Consider the following 18,088-nt stretch of genomic DNA (forward strand, 5'->3'; position numbering starts at 1 on the left):
GGCGCACCGAGCCTTGCGGAGTGGCGCTTGGGAGCCGGTATAAAAAAAAGGGAAAATAAGGAAAAATTTGGGAGAAAAAATGTGTCTTATAATCTGCATGGCCAGTAACCTGGAAATAAGGATTTGATGATCATTTAAATAGAATTAGAAATCAAAGACTCCTTACTTGATGCTTAATTGCTAATTGATTTCCTCAGATCTTGTCCAAGTTAGCACTCGATAACCCCTTAATATGGAGAATCGATGGTGTTCTCCTTTTTATTTATTCTATGCTGTACAAATGTTGTGTGCCACACAAGTGATTTGAAAACCCCGTTTGTAGGATTTATATTTCAACGGCTTTTTTATCATTTCCAGAGTATACGTTTAGGTTAAGAGTTAAACATCAAATAATATGATATTCAAAGAACATCCTCATCATAAAATATTGTGAATTTGGGACATAACAAGAGAAAAATTGTTTCCGGAGTCGAATAAAATCCGAAATTGTAAAGATGAAATACTTGTATGCTCAGATGTATTGCCTGCTGTGATTGCCTGCATGCACTCTTGCTTAACACGAACTGAATAAATGATACCGCACGTGCGTGAGTTGCAGAGAATTAGGGGCAGTTTGGGGCGTCAGTGCAGGCAACGCCTAATTCTCAGCCCTTGCAAAATCGGGGAACGTAACTTCAGCCACTGGCGTACAGATGGGGGGGGGTGCCCCCAAGTGTTTCACGACAAGAAAAGAATAGGAGAAAAGGAAAGAGTGAAACATTTTATTATTTTCTTAATATCATGTCAAAATATAGATTTTTATATTGAAAAGTTCAATATTTTTGCTTCAGCTGCCATATCTAGCACCCTCATTTTTTTTTACTCATTACGCCATTTGCTACAGCCAATAGATCTGGTGCAGAACAGTCTGAACTAGTGGTTTCATCGGTATTTTGTGCAAAAGTCACTGGTCATTTTTCTTTCAACATTAAAATTGTGAAGTTTGTTGGCATTTGTATTTCTTCTGTTGATATTAATTAGAGCCCCTCTGGGCAATTTGAAAGGCCTCATATTCCAAAAAGAATCTGGGGGCTCTGCCCCCTCGACCCCCCACCAGGAGCCTCTGGACCCCCTCAACTGAAACATTGCCGGTTTGCATAGTGGATAGTGGAGCATTACAGATTCTCAACAAGAAATGTGGCGCTTCAAAAAAAGTAATTGAGAATGGCTGGTCTAAAGATAAAGACACCATAGAGGACGCACGCATACATTATACTGACAACACATATATAATTTTTTTTCCAGTATTCGTTTTCGGGGTCTACAAGCCTGCTGCTTATGAAAGAAAAATTATTGACATTGAACACATACGAGCTAGACAATGTTCGCTGTGCACAGCCAATGCCTTATATCAGGTTGTGATACCATATTGTATTCATTCGGCAAGGGAAAATCTATTTGTACTTGCTGTTCGAATGATATGTAAATCTACATACCCTGATTCAGAAGTAGTGGACTGAATAGAAAAATGGATTTATACTCTCTCTCTCTCTCTCATTCATACACTATCGAATTGTTAAAGAATCCCTCACAAAGGTTCACAAATTTCCTCCAAGCCAGCAAAAGAGCATGTCAAAGGGGTTCGTTTTCAGGGTCTTTGAATTGAGAGCAGCTGATAAGAAATGACCCCCCCCCTCGACAACTGCAGTACCCTTTCCATGTTTAGAAGGAAAGTTGAGAGGACTCTGTTACGGAATATTTTGGCTTGAGCAATTTACACATAACTGCCAAAGTGTAGAACCAATAGGTATAAAAAATAGTTTTATTCCCTGGTGTTTATATGATTTGCAATAATTCATGTTTTGTTTCAAGTTCTTGCTTTTTTTGCTATAGGCATACAAGTATAGACAGTATTTATTGATTTTGTGTATGTATGTGTACGTGTTTCTCTTTTTAAATGTGTAATAATTATAATTTCTTACTTTAGATGTTTTAAAATACTTTTGATATGATATTTATTCAATTTCAATATATAAATTATCCATCTTTGTAAGATATGAAATATATAATTGTCAACCACTTTTATTTGTACATAATCCAACCTTGTATGCGGTAAAGATTGAATTGAATTTTTACTGAACATTTTGGGGAGCAAAACCGCCGAAAAATTGACAAGCAAAAAAAAAAGGGTCTTCGGTTAAAAAGGTCTTCAATCGTACTAGAAAAAAAATTGACAAGCAAAAAAAAGGGCCTTCAAGCTCGTCAGGGGGGATGTTTTCAAGCTCGTTTCAGGGGGGGGGCAGGGATACGTCCTGTACAAGGGTTGTGATTCGTCAGGGGGCAGACTGCCCCCCCCCGTAGGTACGCTAGTGCTTTATAGGGTGCCAATATGGCACTTGTCAGATCTCAAATTTAAACATCCTCAACTATAATTTTCAGCAAAAAATGCATATAATACCCTATATGTCTGTTTTCAAAACATGAGGTGTTCGGAATCATATGTTTAATAATCTTTGTGCCCCAATTAGATTATTAAGAGCCAAACTGGCATTTTTAATGACCTGTACCTGTTTTGATCCATAATATCTGCCTTAGAATTTTCATTATCTTTTAACAGATACCAAATATAATATGTTCAATTTATATACTGCAGGTATAGATAGGTCATATTCAATGTGAAAAGTGGGTGGGGTTCATAAAGCAAGAAAAATATATGCCCAGAGATGAAAAGGTAGCACCCACTAGATTCTTAATATACACACCCTCAACTACAAATTTCATTTAAAAATGCTTATAATAGTTGACTTGTTTGTATTTAAAACCAGAGATGTTCTACATCATTATGGAAAACTTACATTATGACCCCATGCATTCGACGGTGGGGGGGGGGGCAAATACCCCGTGCCCCCCTCCCTCTTTGTTGCCGTCACTGACTGCTCTAACCAAGTTCACAATATTGCAATACGACAAGTTCGCACAGACGTTGAATTTATTTCTATTCATTACTCTCATGTCTGTACAATAATTCTGTAATACTTCATATCCTACCTGGATACACTGCACTTTGTACTCTAAAATATAACTTTACCAATATCATGAATATAGTCGGACGGAGATAGGGACCACATTGGGGGTTTAGGAGTCTATTTATTGGGTCTAAACCTATGAAGATGTGCAGTCGTGATAGTGATAATTATAGTTAATCAGGCTCTAAAACAAAACTTGTCATTCTTCAGCCGTCATCATTTTGCTGACATGAAACGATTTATGGATATTGAGTTCATAATTACGCCCCGTTTACCTTCTTTTCCTTTTTGGTCGCTTCTGCAAGAACAGAAGTAAGCTCAGTCAAGTAGTCCTTTGGAATATTATCCTCCGTGACGTTAGTGAGAATCTGAAGAAAAGGCATCTTTGATGAGATCAATGAACTTTCCGTAATGAACTCTTAATAGAGATGTATTGGGATTATAGCACAGTCGTGATCCGAGGAGTCTTGGTGTTAAATCTGTAGCAAACTATCTTTGACAATCACTGAGGGCGTACTGATGTACATTTTCGGATGGTTGGGAAGTGGATTTTTATTTACGATTTCATCATTAATATGGATGGTGGCGACATAGTCTGCAGTGCAAACCCTTCACCGACTTTAGGGTCTGAATGTGCAGTCTATTACGCAAGTTTTATATGTGCTAGTCTTTGCGTGGAGACTCATTTGTTGATCAAAATTTCAATCAGGGTCTGTACCTGCAGACTAGTGGCGACACCAGATTTTTTTTGAAAAGTGAACTGGGGACTGATGATAGACAGGAATAGATTCTGAGAATGTTAACCCCATCCCCTGTGCATGGGTGCCCCCCAGGGGCTCCCTTTTTTTTCATGAGCGCGAGGACGAGATTTAGTCTAAAAGGGATCAGTACAATAGGGCGTAAAATTCCTTTAATTAAGTTTCAATCATTTATACTAGGATATATTTATATTGAATGAATGGAGGGGGTGGGGGATAATCCGGGACTTAATCGGCCTCGTCCCCACGCTCTATAATAGACATGATAGAAGAATTAATAAAGAGTGAAGTCCGGGTGCGAAAGACATTGCATTCGGTATGCGGATCGTCGGGGGATTGGGCAAGCCCGCCCTCCCCCGGCCAAAACAGAAAAAAAGACACTAAAGAATAGGGTATAAAATAGGAAAGGGGAAATAAAAGGGGGAATGAAGTGTAGGGAAAAGAGCAGTCCTGCATTCCTTGACAAAAAGAAGTGGAGAGGGAATAAGAAAATAAATAAAGGGGTCCAGGGCCGAAGCACCTTATAAGGTGCTTCTCTCAATATATTGAGAGATATACAGAGAGCAGTGTTGTAGTCAAGGCTCAAACCTCCAAGGCAAAGGCTTTAATACCCAAGGCCAAGGCTTCAATAACCAAGGCTGAGGCCAAGGCATGGAAACCCAAGGCCAAGGCCTTAAAACCTCAAGGCCAAGACATTTCAATTGTACAATATATGGAGAAAAAAATAGACAACAATGCTTAGGCGGCATACATGACACACAGGACCAAATGTATAAAAGGTGTGAGCGAGCAAAATTTTTGACCCTTGTACATTTAAAACGAAAATAATTTTATGATAGATCATGTAGATTTAGACATAAAAACATTTAATTATTGTTCTAGGCGATTCACATTGCAAAAATCATCATTACTAATAATACTGACCGTGCATTTTGGATGCTAAATGATGAGATAATCATTAAAGCATCGTAAAGAAAGCATTGTGTCGTAATCGAATCGTCATTTCTGCCCCCCCCCCCCCCCCCCCAAAAAAAAAAATGCACCGAGTGACGTGCGCATGAGTGATCGGTGTGTTATAAACCTAAATCAGGCATCTAACATATTTAGATTCAACCATATTATAATAACTTCTCAAAACCCGTTTGAGATTAGTCTCTTGATATATAGAAAACTGAGTTGAAGGGAGACGGCCGTCGTGAATCCATCAAATTGAAAGTTGGCGAACTCCGGGCTGCTCCGAAGATTCGTCAGTATAGATCAAGCCAGAAATGCGAACGTTGTGTTTTTGAAACCGACATCTTGCGGTGATATATCTGTAAAAACGGCATACATCCTGCAAAGAAAATAAAGGGGTAGGGTGGTAAAAACAGTTATATCAAGAAAAAGATTGAGTACATTATTTTATGGAGAGATCCCAAATCCACTTCTTAGACGCTTTCTACAACGTTCAAAATCTATATCCGTCAAGTCACAATGGACAAATAAGAGGTCATTGTCGAAAGTTGGTGGACCGGGGAAGTACATCGTCTTAACATTCGGACCGGACAAAAAATGCAAATATGTCGTTTGTCCAGAGTCCAGGGGAGCGTTTCATATAAAGTTGTCAGCACTGACAAGTTGGCTTTCTCCGACAGTTACCATAGTAACAGTCAGAGGCAAGTGCCTCCTAGCCAATCAAAACCAAGGATTTCACTGATATTGTCAGCACCGACAATTTAGTCAGTGCTGAACACCTTCATGAAACACGTACCCCAGGACGACACTGCTGTTTTGATTCACCGAACCTTTTCGACAAAGGCTGCTTTGTTAGGGCTTTTGGCAAAAGATTCTCTGTGTTAGAGAAGGCGTCTGTGAAGTGATGGCTAAAATACCCAATTAACATCTACAAAAACAAACCATGTATAAAGAAAATAAACTTATTAGAGCTGGAATCGGGCTGGAATATCTTTCATTTAGTTTGAGTTTCATTTAAGACATATTATTACTGAAATAAATTTGAAGCTCTCCCATAAAGACATAAATGCACATCTGGTGACATTTCTTGTGATAAATTAGATGCCCCTGTAATATCATGACGGGGTTGGCTATATAACCCTCACAAGATCTTGAAAAATATTTTAATTTCCATTCAGTTGCAAGATAATAAAGCTAATTTCAACTTTAGCTTAGAGGAATCATAAGAATCTGAGTAGCACACAAGTAAGGGAGAATGGGAGATCAGTCGTGGGTAAAGACTGAGGCTTTGAAGAAATTTACGAACAGCTTATTGACATTCTTAATTAATGCATGAAATTCAGTCACACAAATTTTTGGGTATTTCTCCTAGGACAAAAATATAAAGTCGTTTGAAAAGTCGATGACTATTTTAAAACAGCTTTGTGAAAGACCGGTGAGCTGCGTTATTCTTGTAATGAGATGCCCTAAAATTTCCTTCCTGTTTTAACAAAGTGGGACCGCAACTCTGGTACGGGTGTGGGAGGGGGCTCTTCTTTCTTTGCCTGTCTCTCTTTCAGTCATTCCAAATCAGTTATCTTATCACTTCTTGATCTCATAAATCTTTTCTTCCTCTGTCTTTACGTATATGGGTCAATAAACCCCAGAAAATTATCCAAGGCTACTGAGATTAATTGAATTGTAAGAAAAAAAACAAATATATCAAAATTGATGCTTGGTACACTGAGAATTCAGAGTATATACAGAAAACCTGTTAAAATGTTAGCCCCCCCCTTGTTAGAATGATTTTCTTTCATATAATATCACATAGATCATTGATCAACGACCTTATAGTATTAAATGTTTTGTTTTGTTCGTTTTTTCATAGAAAAAAAAGGAACGAATATACAAAAAATGATTGGAAAAAGGGAAAAAAAAATTTGAATAAAAAATGAAAATAATATTATTCAATTAAATAGTTTCCCAACTCTTTATAAAGTGAGTGGCAAAAATAGTCAATTATGACTTATTGCCAAATAAAAACAAGGAATGGAATGGAATGGAATTCAAAGGCGGCGGAAGCGAGGATCCCAAATCCAATTCGTAGGGACATGTCCCCCCCCCTAAATTTTTTTGCTAACTTTTTTTTTGCTGGTCAGTGTTTTTTCTGCGCCCCCCCCCCAAATTCACGTGGACCCCCCTCCTAAAACGTGTGTTGTCCCCCCCCCCCTAAAATTTAGGTTGATGACCTTTTTTTTTTTTTTTTTTTGCTTGTCAAAAACTTTTGGTTAGCCACACCTAAAATTTAGGTTGCTAACTTTTTTTTGGGGGGGCGCTTGTCCAATTTTTTTACCTGTGTCCATCCCAAAATTTCAGGTGGACACCCCTACATCTTTTGGCTTCCGCCGCCAATGACCGAATTTCCCTCACCCTGGTAAAATTTCGTCAAATAATGAAATTTGCATATAGGTGCTTTTTAATGGATTCCTCCATTTTACAGAAATTATATGTCCGATTATTATTATTGTTGTTGTTATCATTATTATTTTACTTATGGACAAAAACACTATACTTATCTCTATTTGTATTTTTTGTAAGTATATTATCATTTGCAAATGTCATTAAAATTAAGATAATTTTATTCTCTTGGAAATTTGGATTTGCCGAGAATTTAGATATTAAAATTTAATATGATTTTACATAATGGGAATGAAAACATTAAGAATTTATCCCCCCCCCATTACATTTTCCATTCGTGCGTAGTCTAAAGTTTTCCGGAACCGTAGAGATATATACTAATTAGTATACATCTCTATGTCCGGAACTTACAAATAACTTCATGAAAATACCCCCCCCCCCCCGCCCCGATTATACTCCTGCGCATGCGGCAACACTACTGCACTCCGTCTTATTGATTTCGTCTTATTGATTGCTATGACATTATTCAAACATAAATAAAGTGTTAAGAACAACACCAGTCGGTGTTCAGAGAGAACAATATATGGTGTTAAAAATAACACCAAATATTATAATAATGTTGAAATTCACATTAAAATAAGGATATGTATACCACAATTAGTACAAATTGAACTTGGCCCAAACCTTGGAGATAACACAGTAAATTTAACAATGTGTAAAATATGCTAATTAGTGTGTAGTCCACTGTAACACCGGTGTTACACCGGTGTTACAGTTCTAACACCACTGTTTCTGCAGTGTCTTATTATTATCTCACCTATCAGGGGCCACACCGAGCTTGCCCATCTCTGCAGTAAGAGCCTTTGAGATAGCATTGTTTTCTTCCTTTCCCAAATTTCCTATTGACCTCACATTGAGGAGAGCACAAGGTTCCGCAGTTCCACCGAAGTTCATCGTCTCACCGGGGGCCAGACGGACACACATGTACTGTAAAACATACATAATGAAGCAATGCCAATGTAAAATATCCCATTAAACAGATCAAACCCTCATGTAAAGTTGTTTTCAAAGAAGTAAAAAAAAACAGCTCAAGTTGAACAAAATCATGCAAAATGTATAAGAAAGATATCATATTTAATTACGTATTTCATTCAGAATGGTTTTGTTGGTGTTTCTCTCCTTCATGAAGACATTTTAATCGAATGACTATTCTCTTTTGCTCTTCTATTATTGAATTTCTATTCTCAAATACTATTCTTTTATTGAAATACTATAATTGATTATTGCTCCTGAAAGACATAAACACAACCATAAGAAGAATTATATGGTGGAGTTTCACAATTTACTTCATAAACTGCCAACTTGAGATTAACATCGTCTCAATGATATCAATTTTTAAACAGACATAACTTTTCTAATCCATTCAAATAACTTTGTTACCATTCTCGGAGTAGAAAACCTGTTTGTTATTTAAGATAAGAAAATACACGCATGGGTTTGACATTGTGACAACATCAGCCCGCCAACTGCTTAGTTTATTGTCTTAGGATTTTTATTTATTTTTTTACAATACATGATTTACAGAGTAAATTATTTCTTGAACGCTGAATTATCAACTGATAGATCTAAAGTCAATGAGTATAGCACTTCGCCAATGTTGCAAATCATAATTTTCAGATTCAATGATGCTTAAATTACATGAGGGACGGCGGAACAAATTTCGTTGGAGAAGGGGGAGGAAACCCAAAATAGCACTTAAATGCAAAAATTGGCATTTTGGTGAAAAGGGGTATTTTGGGGTGACCATGAGATTACATCTGCGTGAAGTAGCTGTGTGTTTTGGGGTAATGAAGTTGAGCAAAGCCTTTTTGAAGTGATTTCTGATTGATATATATTTAGGCTTTATTTTTTTCTGCAAAGGAGCGGAGCGAATGGGAGGTTTGAAAAAATAAATCAAGTTGTAAAACCAATTTTGGGTCAATTATGGCGCTAATTATTGTTAAAAGGGCATCCTCACGAGATTTTGGAGTGTGAATTACGAGCTCAAACATTTTTGACATTACATGTAATAAGACATGAAAATCAAATATTCCGAGAAGCAGTGGCGTAGCTAGCATTTTTCCTGGGGGCACTGAGGGGCCTTGCTTTTTCGGGGGGCACCATTTTTCCGGAGTGTGTGTACTAGGTGGATCCGAATTTCGCCAATAGCTATGGGGCCCGAAATTATCTTCACCTATATTTTCCCCAATCAGTCACTTCTTAGTTTTATTCTTATAAAACAACATAAACATAAAATGATCTCATAAGCCTTATATAGAGTGCGAGCGCAAAGCGCGAGCGATTTTTTTTTTTTTTACTTTCATGTATTTTGTCTTTAAAATTTGATAATCTGGGCAATGTTATGTGTGATCCTGAACAAGATTCGTATGTAATTAGATGGTTACTAAGCATTATCGAAAAGGGATCTGTTAAGGACTGTTTAACAGTTACCTACGAAGACGGTATGTATTTCAATAATGCGAGCGCGAAGCACTTTTTTGTATTAATAAATAGGATAGGTATGTAACTAAAAATTGATGAAAGAAAATTGAGAATTTAGACCAAAAAGCGGGACACTCTATTCATATTTTGTAAATCATAAATAGGATATAAATTGGGTATGATTAACAATGTGATCGTGAAGCGTGAGCAGACAATTATTGATATTCTGATGTGAAACTGAATAACTTAAGTAATTTTTAAATAAAGAACATGCAGGCTATCGCGCATGTTTTAGATTTAGACATGGAATCTGGGCATTCTGAATACATTTGTTTAATGGAACATTATGGAATACACGTAGACAATATGAACTTGGCATATCAAACAATGTGACCAATGTAGACCGTAAAACGGACATTTTACTGAGCACTAAAATTTGTAAATGAAAAAAAAATAATGAAGCTCGATGTCCGAGCTGAAATATGTTTTGTATTATTGAATCTCATTGAACAGGCAATTCTGGCTGGAAGCGCAAGCAAAATTTTTATATAGTAACAAAGATTTTTTTTTCTACAAGTCTTCCCCTATCATTATTTCATTAACTTGTCTTCCTCCTCTTATTTTTTTTCTTCTGTCTTTCTTCTTTTTCTTTTCTTCTTTCTCCCTTTCTTTTTTTGCTCTGCCATTTTTTTCAGGGGGGGGGGGGGGTGGCAAGTGCCCCCCGTAGCTACGCCACTGCCGAGAAGGTTTTGTAATCATGAAAACGATGTTTATCTAAGAAAAGAAATAACTCGAGCGCGAAGCGCGAGCAGAAATATTTAATACGCTCACCTGAAAAGGAACCTATTAAGAACTGCATTTATTGGCTCATGAATAGGATACAGTCATATCTTACTAATCGATGCGAGCGCGAAGCTCGAGCTGAAAGTTTTTGATGTTCCAACCTAAACATTCTAAGCATTTTTGTTGTAAACAAGAACAGGATAAGTCCCTTATTAAACAAAAAGTTAATACGAGCGCGAAGCGCGAGCCAAAAACATTGTGATTTTATATGTTAAAATGTATTGACTTAAAAAGGGTATTTCATTTTGAAAATAAAGGGGCATTTTCAATTTTGAAAAAAAATTACCCATATTTTTGTTATCCTTTAATATTGCTTCATTTGTCAATATACATGGACTATTAGCAAACCTACAAACTATGTATAATTATTATACATAGTTTGTAGGTTTGCTATTTTCCTCTAGTCTAAGTTTTAGAATGGCTATAATGATTTTCTGAAAAGAACTAAATGAATACAACAAAAAATAATAGATTTTGAAAAAAAAAATCATTATGATAATTACTATTTACATATAAGCAGTGTATTACTCACTAATCATCCAGGTGGGTGTTTCATAAAGCCGTTCGTAAGTTAAGAGCGACTTTAAGAACGACTGGTGATCCCTTCTTGTGGTAAATGGTATATTCATTGGCGGTGGTTTAGCGCGTAAGAAATGATCACCAGTCGTTCTTAAAGTCGCTCTTAACTTACGAACAGCTTTATGAAACGGCCCCCCTGGTGTTTTAAGATCCTAGTGATTTTATAGTCTAGGCTCATCCAATAGGAGAGTGACTGAATGTGATTGAAAAGGAGGATATCAATTTCAAACTTTGTAAATTGGGGGGATAAAAAAGTTTGTCTCGAAGAATTTATGTAAGAAAACTCAGGATTGCTCTTATTAGTGACATTCACGACCATATTATGACTTACCTGCATTGGTTTACCGATTGCCTTCTGCCAGACAGAATTGAGATTCTTTAAGAAACCATCTGGAATGGCATCTGACTTAACATTGGTGAAGATCTCGAGAAGAGGCATCCTGGACTTTTCGTCTGCTTTCACTAGCAACAAATTCTCCTTGTGACAAAATGAGATAGAAGCTCAATCACTGCATATGCACTCGAGAACCATGACTAGACACTTTCTAGTTGATTCTCTAACTTTATGGTAAACATGCATTTATTCAAGTATCACCACGCAAACAGCAAAATGTTGTTTGCTTTCTGGTAGCAGCAAATGGAATATAGTGGAAGGGGTGCCAATAATGCACGTATTGTGTAACTTTTAGGGGGACACTTGTTGAAAGCTTGACTTGCAACTAATCTGCAGGTCTATTCACATAAATGTTGACTTTTGGACTATTCTTCAAGACTGAAGACTTACTTTTGACATCGATTGCAAGCATGAGCAAAATGTCACTAACTTGCCATGAAAGTGCTTATTGCACTTATACCCCCTCCCCCCAATTGATGTTAAAGATATTTAACAAACGTAAACAAGCATAGCAACAAAAAAGAAAATTGTTGCCATTGCATTAAATTATAGCAGGTGAGGGAGATGAGACTTTTGAAAGGGTTACGGTGATGAAAGGGTCATTATTGATCTAGTGGCTTCATGATTTCTTTTTAGATATTAACTTTAATTCGTATTTGTTAAAAGCTACGGAAATCCTTGCATCTGACTGACAGAGCAATAAGTTATTGCAAATCAATGGCAAGATTTTGTGAAACCTCCCACAATCTCCAGGTTTTCCCAGTAGAATATTGTAATGCTCACTTTAAATAGTGGTTTAAACTACTTTTCGTTATACTCGGGCAGTTTTAGTACAAATTCATATTTTCTTTACAACTTGTTCTCAATAACATTAAGTTACATCAATCATGGACCTACCATAGGTCCATGCATCAATCAATAAAAAATAAAACACAAAATTTAAGTAAACAATCTCACTATCCATTTTGTATTTCATTGTATGAAATATTCTAATTTTCTCCTCCAAAAGAAATAGTGAGGGACATCATAGATTATTTCATTGCTTGTCACTGAGATGTGCATATATATTTTTGTCAAAAAGCGAAACTTTAAAATGTCATAACTTTCTAATTTTACATCCGATTTTGATGAAATTTTTAGCATCATGCTAGTTTGATTTTCTGTTTTATTCAAATAAAAAAAATTATTAATTTTCGGAGGGGGGTCTTCCCCCTTCACAGGCGTAACCCGAGCGGTGGGTCAATTGTTCAGGGGAATGATCTATTGTGTCACCGCCCCCTCCCCTGCCAACTTGAATAGTAGTATGACGTCACGGGTTTACGCCAGCGTCCCCCTTCTTGACTTGTAAGCTAAGCAACTTTGTATATATATATATCGGTCTAAAAAATGAATGTGATGGAAGCAAACATGGTCAACAAGAGGTTATGGTCGTAAATGTACATGATTGGTTATTTCGACTCTCACAGAAGGAATTCACATAGTTCCACCCCCCCCCCCCCCGGCGATGAAATTGCCGCCACTGACCATTCCCACCATCATCATATTCATTATAACCACCTTCGCCATCATTTCCATCATCAGCATCATTACTGCCATCATCATCATCTTTATCTTTATCATCATCGATCATCATCATCCTCATTACCATCATCATCGATCATCATCATCATCATTACCATCATCATCATCACCATCATCATCAACATCATCATCATCATGGTAACATGAAGGACACCAATCTTACATTTTAGAGATATGAGTGGAGTCAGTAACATATTACGTGAAAAGTGAAGACATAAATGTAATTCATACATTTATTACACATTATTTTCCACATTATTTTGCAACAAACTTCCTTGGATGTATTCACGATAAAAATAATAAAGGCAAGTCATCACAACATGTAAATATACATGTAAAGCACACCTGTCTTACAAATAATTGAATCTGTAAGACAATTCGGATCAAACTCAGAATATGATTTAACTCAAATCGTCAATGGGAATTTAAATTAACTTCAATTTGAATTTGATTTTGATATTTTAACACTTTGTAAGACTGCACCCAGACTTTGTTGGTAAACGAATGTATATGGAAAGGCCAAGTTGCAATTTTCAAAGAATTTTGATATATCATGTAGACATAGTAATGTTATGGATTTTAAAAAATCACATGATTCTAAATTTTCTTTTCTTTGATGAAACAACAATAAAGATTACTTTAAAAAGAGGGAAGACACTTCCCAGGCAAGTTTAAATCAGTAAAGTCCATCAAAACTAGTTTTCTTCGCCATCCTAACTATAAACCTCCTAAACATAAACTGTACTCCTTGTCATGATATATTTAATTATTTAGAACTGCAATAAAATTTTGTAAATCAAACTTTCAATTGGAAATGAAATAAAAGAATTGAATTGAAAATTTTTTTTTTTAGATATTGCATTACATGCAAATAAAAATAGGCCTACAGGCATATATTCACACTGAACACAAATGACCAAAATAACAGACTTCATCATATCATCATTATCGATATCATCATCATAAAAGTGTGACAATCTTTTATAATACTAAAGGATTCTGAAAATCAAATATTATTATAAAGTAACAAAAGCAGGCTCCAAAACTGTTTGTTTAAATTGCAATGGCCAACCTGGATCGTTGTGTCATGTTAACTTGATATAAAAACACTCACCAAACCCATGAAGAGTTTTCTTTCATTTTTGCATTCCACCCCAAAGGCGTTTTGTGTTTTGGGGCCCAGTACATAAATGGCAAGTCACTAGATCATAGCATTTCTATCAAATTCTATGTGAACAAAATCAATCCTTGTCACAGCACATTTTGACTAAATATCATACTGCAAATAACTGAGTCAAATTAAATTTGGAGGGCAGTATCTCATCTGGTACTGAATCCTTCTTCAGCATATCTGAGTCAGGATATTGGAGAAGCGCCCAGGGCCCCGTTGCATAAAACTTTGATATAACTCTTCGAAAAATACTAGATTTTGATCGCTGCTACCCATGGCATGTTGCTCAACAGCCGAAAAACAAGCCTGTATTCCACGAGGAATTACTATTGATAGCAAATTTACTACTACAGCCAATTTTATGCAATTCCCTAGATCAATAGCAAAACCCTCCTCCACTTAAATTCCACATTGACTTGATGCAAAAAAATTTTCATGTGTCTATTAACCTGGATGAACCAAAATTTTCATAATCAGTTAATACCTTGTAAACATTTTGAAGTAATTTTTGTAAATCAACCTTGATCAATGCAGAGCAATTACAAAACAAGATGGTGTCATCTAAACATGAAATATTATGTCAACAGCTTATTATGTGACAGTTAATAAAAGTTTTCACGAACTTTTGTTTTTATTCCTTTGGCAGATAGACATAGCCAAATGCAAATCATGAAAGAATTTAAATATCTTGAAACATAGTTATATCACAGATCATGCTAAAAGTCTTATTTTATGATGCAAAGGTAGTATTGTTCCATCCTATATCCTGTCTTGCAGCATCCCTGAACACTACATACATCCTAGAGGGTAAGAAAAGTTGGTAGACAAGTTTGGCAAGAGAGTGAAATATGAAGAGACAGATGGAAATAACTCAAATAAGTCCAAGCGGAGACAGAAAGGAAAGGAGACAGAGAGAAACTCAACACGAGTGGAGGCAAATCAAAAGTGTGAGGGAGAGAGAGAGAAAGAGGGGGGGATTGAGAGGGTGTGGGAGAGAGAAAAAAATATTGGGGGTAAAAAAATACTAGATCTTATTAAAGGTCAAAAGGAAGCAATTGATTCTCAACTATTCATAACATCAAATGTGAATCTGATTTGTGGGTACATTTATCAAATAGAAAAGAAAATCGGTTAACTATTGAGACAACCTATATTTCTCAATAAATCACATTTCTTGACAAGAGTTACAGGCATCGATTTAGTGTAATTTGATAATAGTGAATTCATTACATGATGCTTTCTAAATATAAATGCTGAATTTAGCATTTATGGAATTGGCATGGCTTCAAACCACAAATTCTAATCCACCATTCGGGTCTCAATATTCCAATTACCGGTACCGGTAATGAAAAGTGATCTCACCGATCTGCATTCACACCAATCTTGAGCATTTCAGTCGTAATAACCTGGGTAAGGACCTTATTCTCTTCCACTCCTAGTTTGCCTATACTAGTCACATTGGCAATGGCACACGGCTCAGTTGATCCACCAAAGCTCATCATTTGGTTGGGCACGACATGTATACAGATATACTGAAATGTTAGAAAAATGAAACACAAGTACAGTGCATCTGATCAAGGAGTTACCAACAGTGCTGGTAACTTCTTGACCCGATTAGTGGCAGTGCCTGGACTTTTTACAAAAAATTAACAGTCATAGGGGCCTAAATTAGGTTTGCAAGGCCAGGGAGATATTTTCTGGCTCGAGTTGAGACTCAGCTCTTCCGAGTAACATTTCTTTTTACTCCAACAAGCTTATGCCATATCTTCTTTCATCAGGCCTACAAATAACAAAATAGAGTGAACATCATGATATAAGAAAAATTATTTGCAAACTCTCATTAAAAGTGTAGATCTAGATTGAAATACTCGAGTAACTCGACTAATCATCATATCATTATCAATCATCAATATCATGATCATCAAAATATAATCTTCCTTGGCTTGGTCTTGGCGTCATGGTCATCATAATAATAATAATAATAATAACTAGCATTTAGTACGCTCTCCATAGTTAACTATATCACAGCGTTTACAAATGAGTTTAAGACAAGAGTACGTAATAATTAGAATAAAAATACATTCAAAAGAAATTAATCGGAAAAGAGGTATGTTTTTAGAAGTTTCTTGAATTGATCTGATTCATGATTTATACTGAACATTGAGCAAAAGCATAAATGTCACGAATCATCAAAAGGTGTAATCATATTTTCTAATTTAGTTTAACTTTAAGTTTAATTTTACCTTTTCGGATGACTGTCAATACCAAAGTTTCGATTTAAAGACATGGAATGCAGTATACGGGACCAAGCATAATTAGGCATCTGATTTGTTTATTGCCAAGTCGAATTCTTACCTTTTCTGGCTTTCCAATCGCTTTCTGAAATACAGAACTCAGACCTGCAAAGAAGCCATCTGGAAATTCACCTTCTTTTACATTAGTGAATATCTGTAGTGTTGGCATTTTGGTAGATTTCTGGGGATAGTCGCCGCGTCTCAGTTGAAATTGTGTATGAAGTGCGAAAAATATATTTGTAAATTAATTTTGAAGAGGAGGAAAGAGGAAGCCACGGAAGAGGAAAGAGAAGAGAACGATAAATTTTTAAAAGACAAGAGAAGAAAAATGGGAAGGACGAAATATGAAAAAAAGATGAAGAAAAGTTAATGAAATAAGGAAAGGGTAATAATGGAAAGTATAAAAAAATGTAGGGTCAATTAAGAAAGGTATATAGGCATATCTTCAAACAACATTTTGAGTTTTGCGGCTCTGTGTAAATTATTAACATCTTTATATTCGCCATTCACCAATTATGTATCTCCCTCTCAATGTTTATCTCATCTCCACCCCCCCCCCCACATTGCTATCCATACCCCGGGTCCATACCACTCTTCGCCCCCCCCCCCCCCCATGTTCACTAGTCACCAACGCCGGTCGTCTGCCATACCCCCCATATCCCGTTCTAATCCCCTTCTCTAAATCTATCCCTGAATTTTTTTCAACCCCTACAACACTCCACCTATCTCTCTCATTGTGTCTCTGTCCTATTGTTTAACTTTTCTTCCCCTCAAACTCCACAACCAGTTCCGTTCTCCACCGATACACCCTTCTGTCTCCCCCTTCCTTCTTTCTCTCTCTCTCTCCCCTCCAATTTTTTCGCTCTTTCTCTCTCATTCCCCTCCTTTCTCTCTTCATTTATCTTTGTATCTGTCTGAAAACGTATCCCAAGCCCCCCTTCCCAACACTATTTTTAGGTGATGACAGTTACAAAAAAATTAAAAATAAATCATTTTTAGACTAAAGAAGACAATCACACTTTAAATATCAAGGTTATGAATTTAATTGTCTCATATAATTCCATCATATTCAATATTTTCAACAATTTTGAAAGTTAAAACAATAAAATCATATATAAATGTTATATGTATGCCATAATTTCAATCAAAATACTGTTAACAATTTATGAACCAAGTGGATGTGTTCTCTCCCATGGACTTCAGCAGATTTGAAATGAAAGAATTACCAGTAACTGATGAAAGTAACCTTTTATAGAAAAAGCATTAACAAGAGAAAATATAACTTCTAACCTAAAATTTCAACTGAATTGGTCAACACTCAAATGAAAATAAAATTTCAATCTCATGAATTTGGTGGTCTAATTCATTGCATCAACTCTTCAAAGCTGTGTGGAACCAAAAAAAAAGTAAAAATTAAATAATCAAGTCAATTTGTAACCTCCTCAATAATATTGTGAGGAAATATAAAAACCTGATGATGCACATACATGCACTTGGAAAAACAAATGTTTCTAGGTTGATCACAAAAACCAAGCAATATTTTCGATCCAGCAGAAAAAAAAAGAGAGTAGTAAAAGTGTCAACTTATTAGGTACAGATCCTGAGAGGGGGAAAAGAGAGCTTAGTCATCA

At 36.1% G+C, this 18,088-nt stretch overlaps 3 protein-coding genes across 4 annotated transcripts in view; all 3 read right to left on the reverse strand.

The window, feature by feature from the left end:
- The window catches only part of LOC121408816 (macrophage migration inhibitory factor-like), a 7,937-nt gene extending 3,537 nt beyond the window's left edge, over positions 1–4,400 (reverse strand). Inside the window, exon 1 of the mRNA XM_041600471.1 lies at positions 3,281–4,400. Within this exon, the coding sequence (XP_041456405.1) occupies positions 3,281–3,388 (108 nt within the window). The 5' untranslated portion in view covers positions 3,389–4,400. The remainder of the gene's footprint in view (positions 1–3,280) is intronic.
- Positions 4,401–4,601: 201 nt separating this feature from the next.
- On the reverse strand, positions 4,602–11,606 carry LOC121408815 (macrophage migration inhibitory factor-like). The gene is made up of 3 exons (XM_041600470.1): positions 11,349–11,606; positions 7,932–8,101; positions 4,602–5,096 (listed from the first exon to the last, which is right to left on the reverse strand). The coding sequence occupies exons 1-3, from the start codon at positions 11,454–11,456 to the stop codon at positions 5,021–5,023; spliced, it is 354 nt and encodes a 117-aa protein (XP_041456404.1). The 5' UTR covers positions 11,457–11,606; the 3' UTR covers positions 4,602–5,020.
- A 1,601-nt stretch (positions 11,607–13,207) lies between these two features.
- Positions 13,208–16,701, reverse strand: LOC121408817 (macrophage migration inhibitory factor-like). Of its 2 annotated transcripts, XR_005969088.1 has the most exons (4): positions 16,519–16,701; positions 15,526–15,695; positions 13,428–14,963; positions 13,208–13,380 (listed from the first exon to the last, which is right to left on the reverse strand). XR_005969088.1 is itself a non-coding variant. In XM_041600472.1 (3 exons), the coding sequence occupies exons 1-3, from the start codon at positions 16,624–16,626 to the stop codon at positions 14,894–14,896; spliced, it is 348 nt and encodes a 115-aa protein (XP_041456406.1). In that variant the 5' UTR covers positions 16,627–16,701; the 3' UTR covers positions 13,208–14,893. The 2 variants fall into 2 exon arrangements, 1 of the variants encoding a protein (XP_041456406.1); XM_041600472.1 differs by having other exon boundaries at positions 13,208–14,963.
- Positions 16,702–18,088: the final 1,387 nt, after the last annotated feature.

Source organism: Lytechinus variegatus, chromosome 2, assembly GCF_018143015.1.
Source record: "Lytechinus variegatus isolate NC3 chromosome 2, Lvar_3.0, whole genome shotgun sequence".
Lineage (NCBI taxonomy): Eukaryota > Metazoa > Echinodermata > Echinoidea > Temnopleuroida > Toxopneustidae > Lytechinus > Lytechinus variegatus.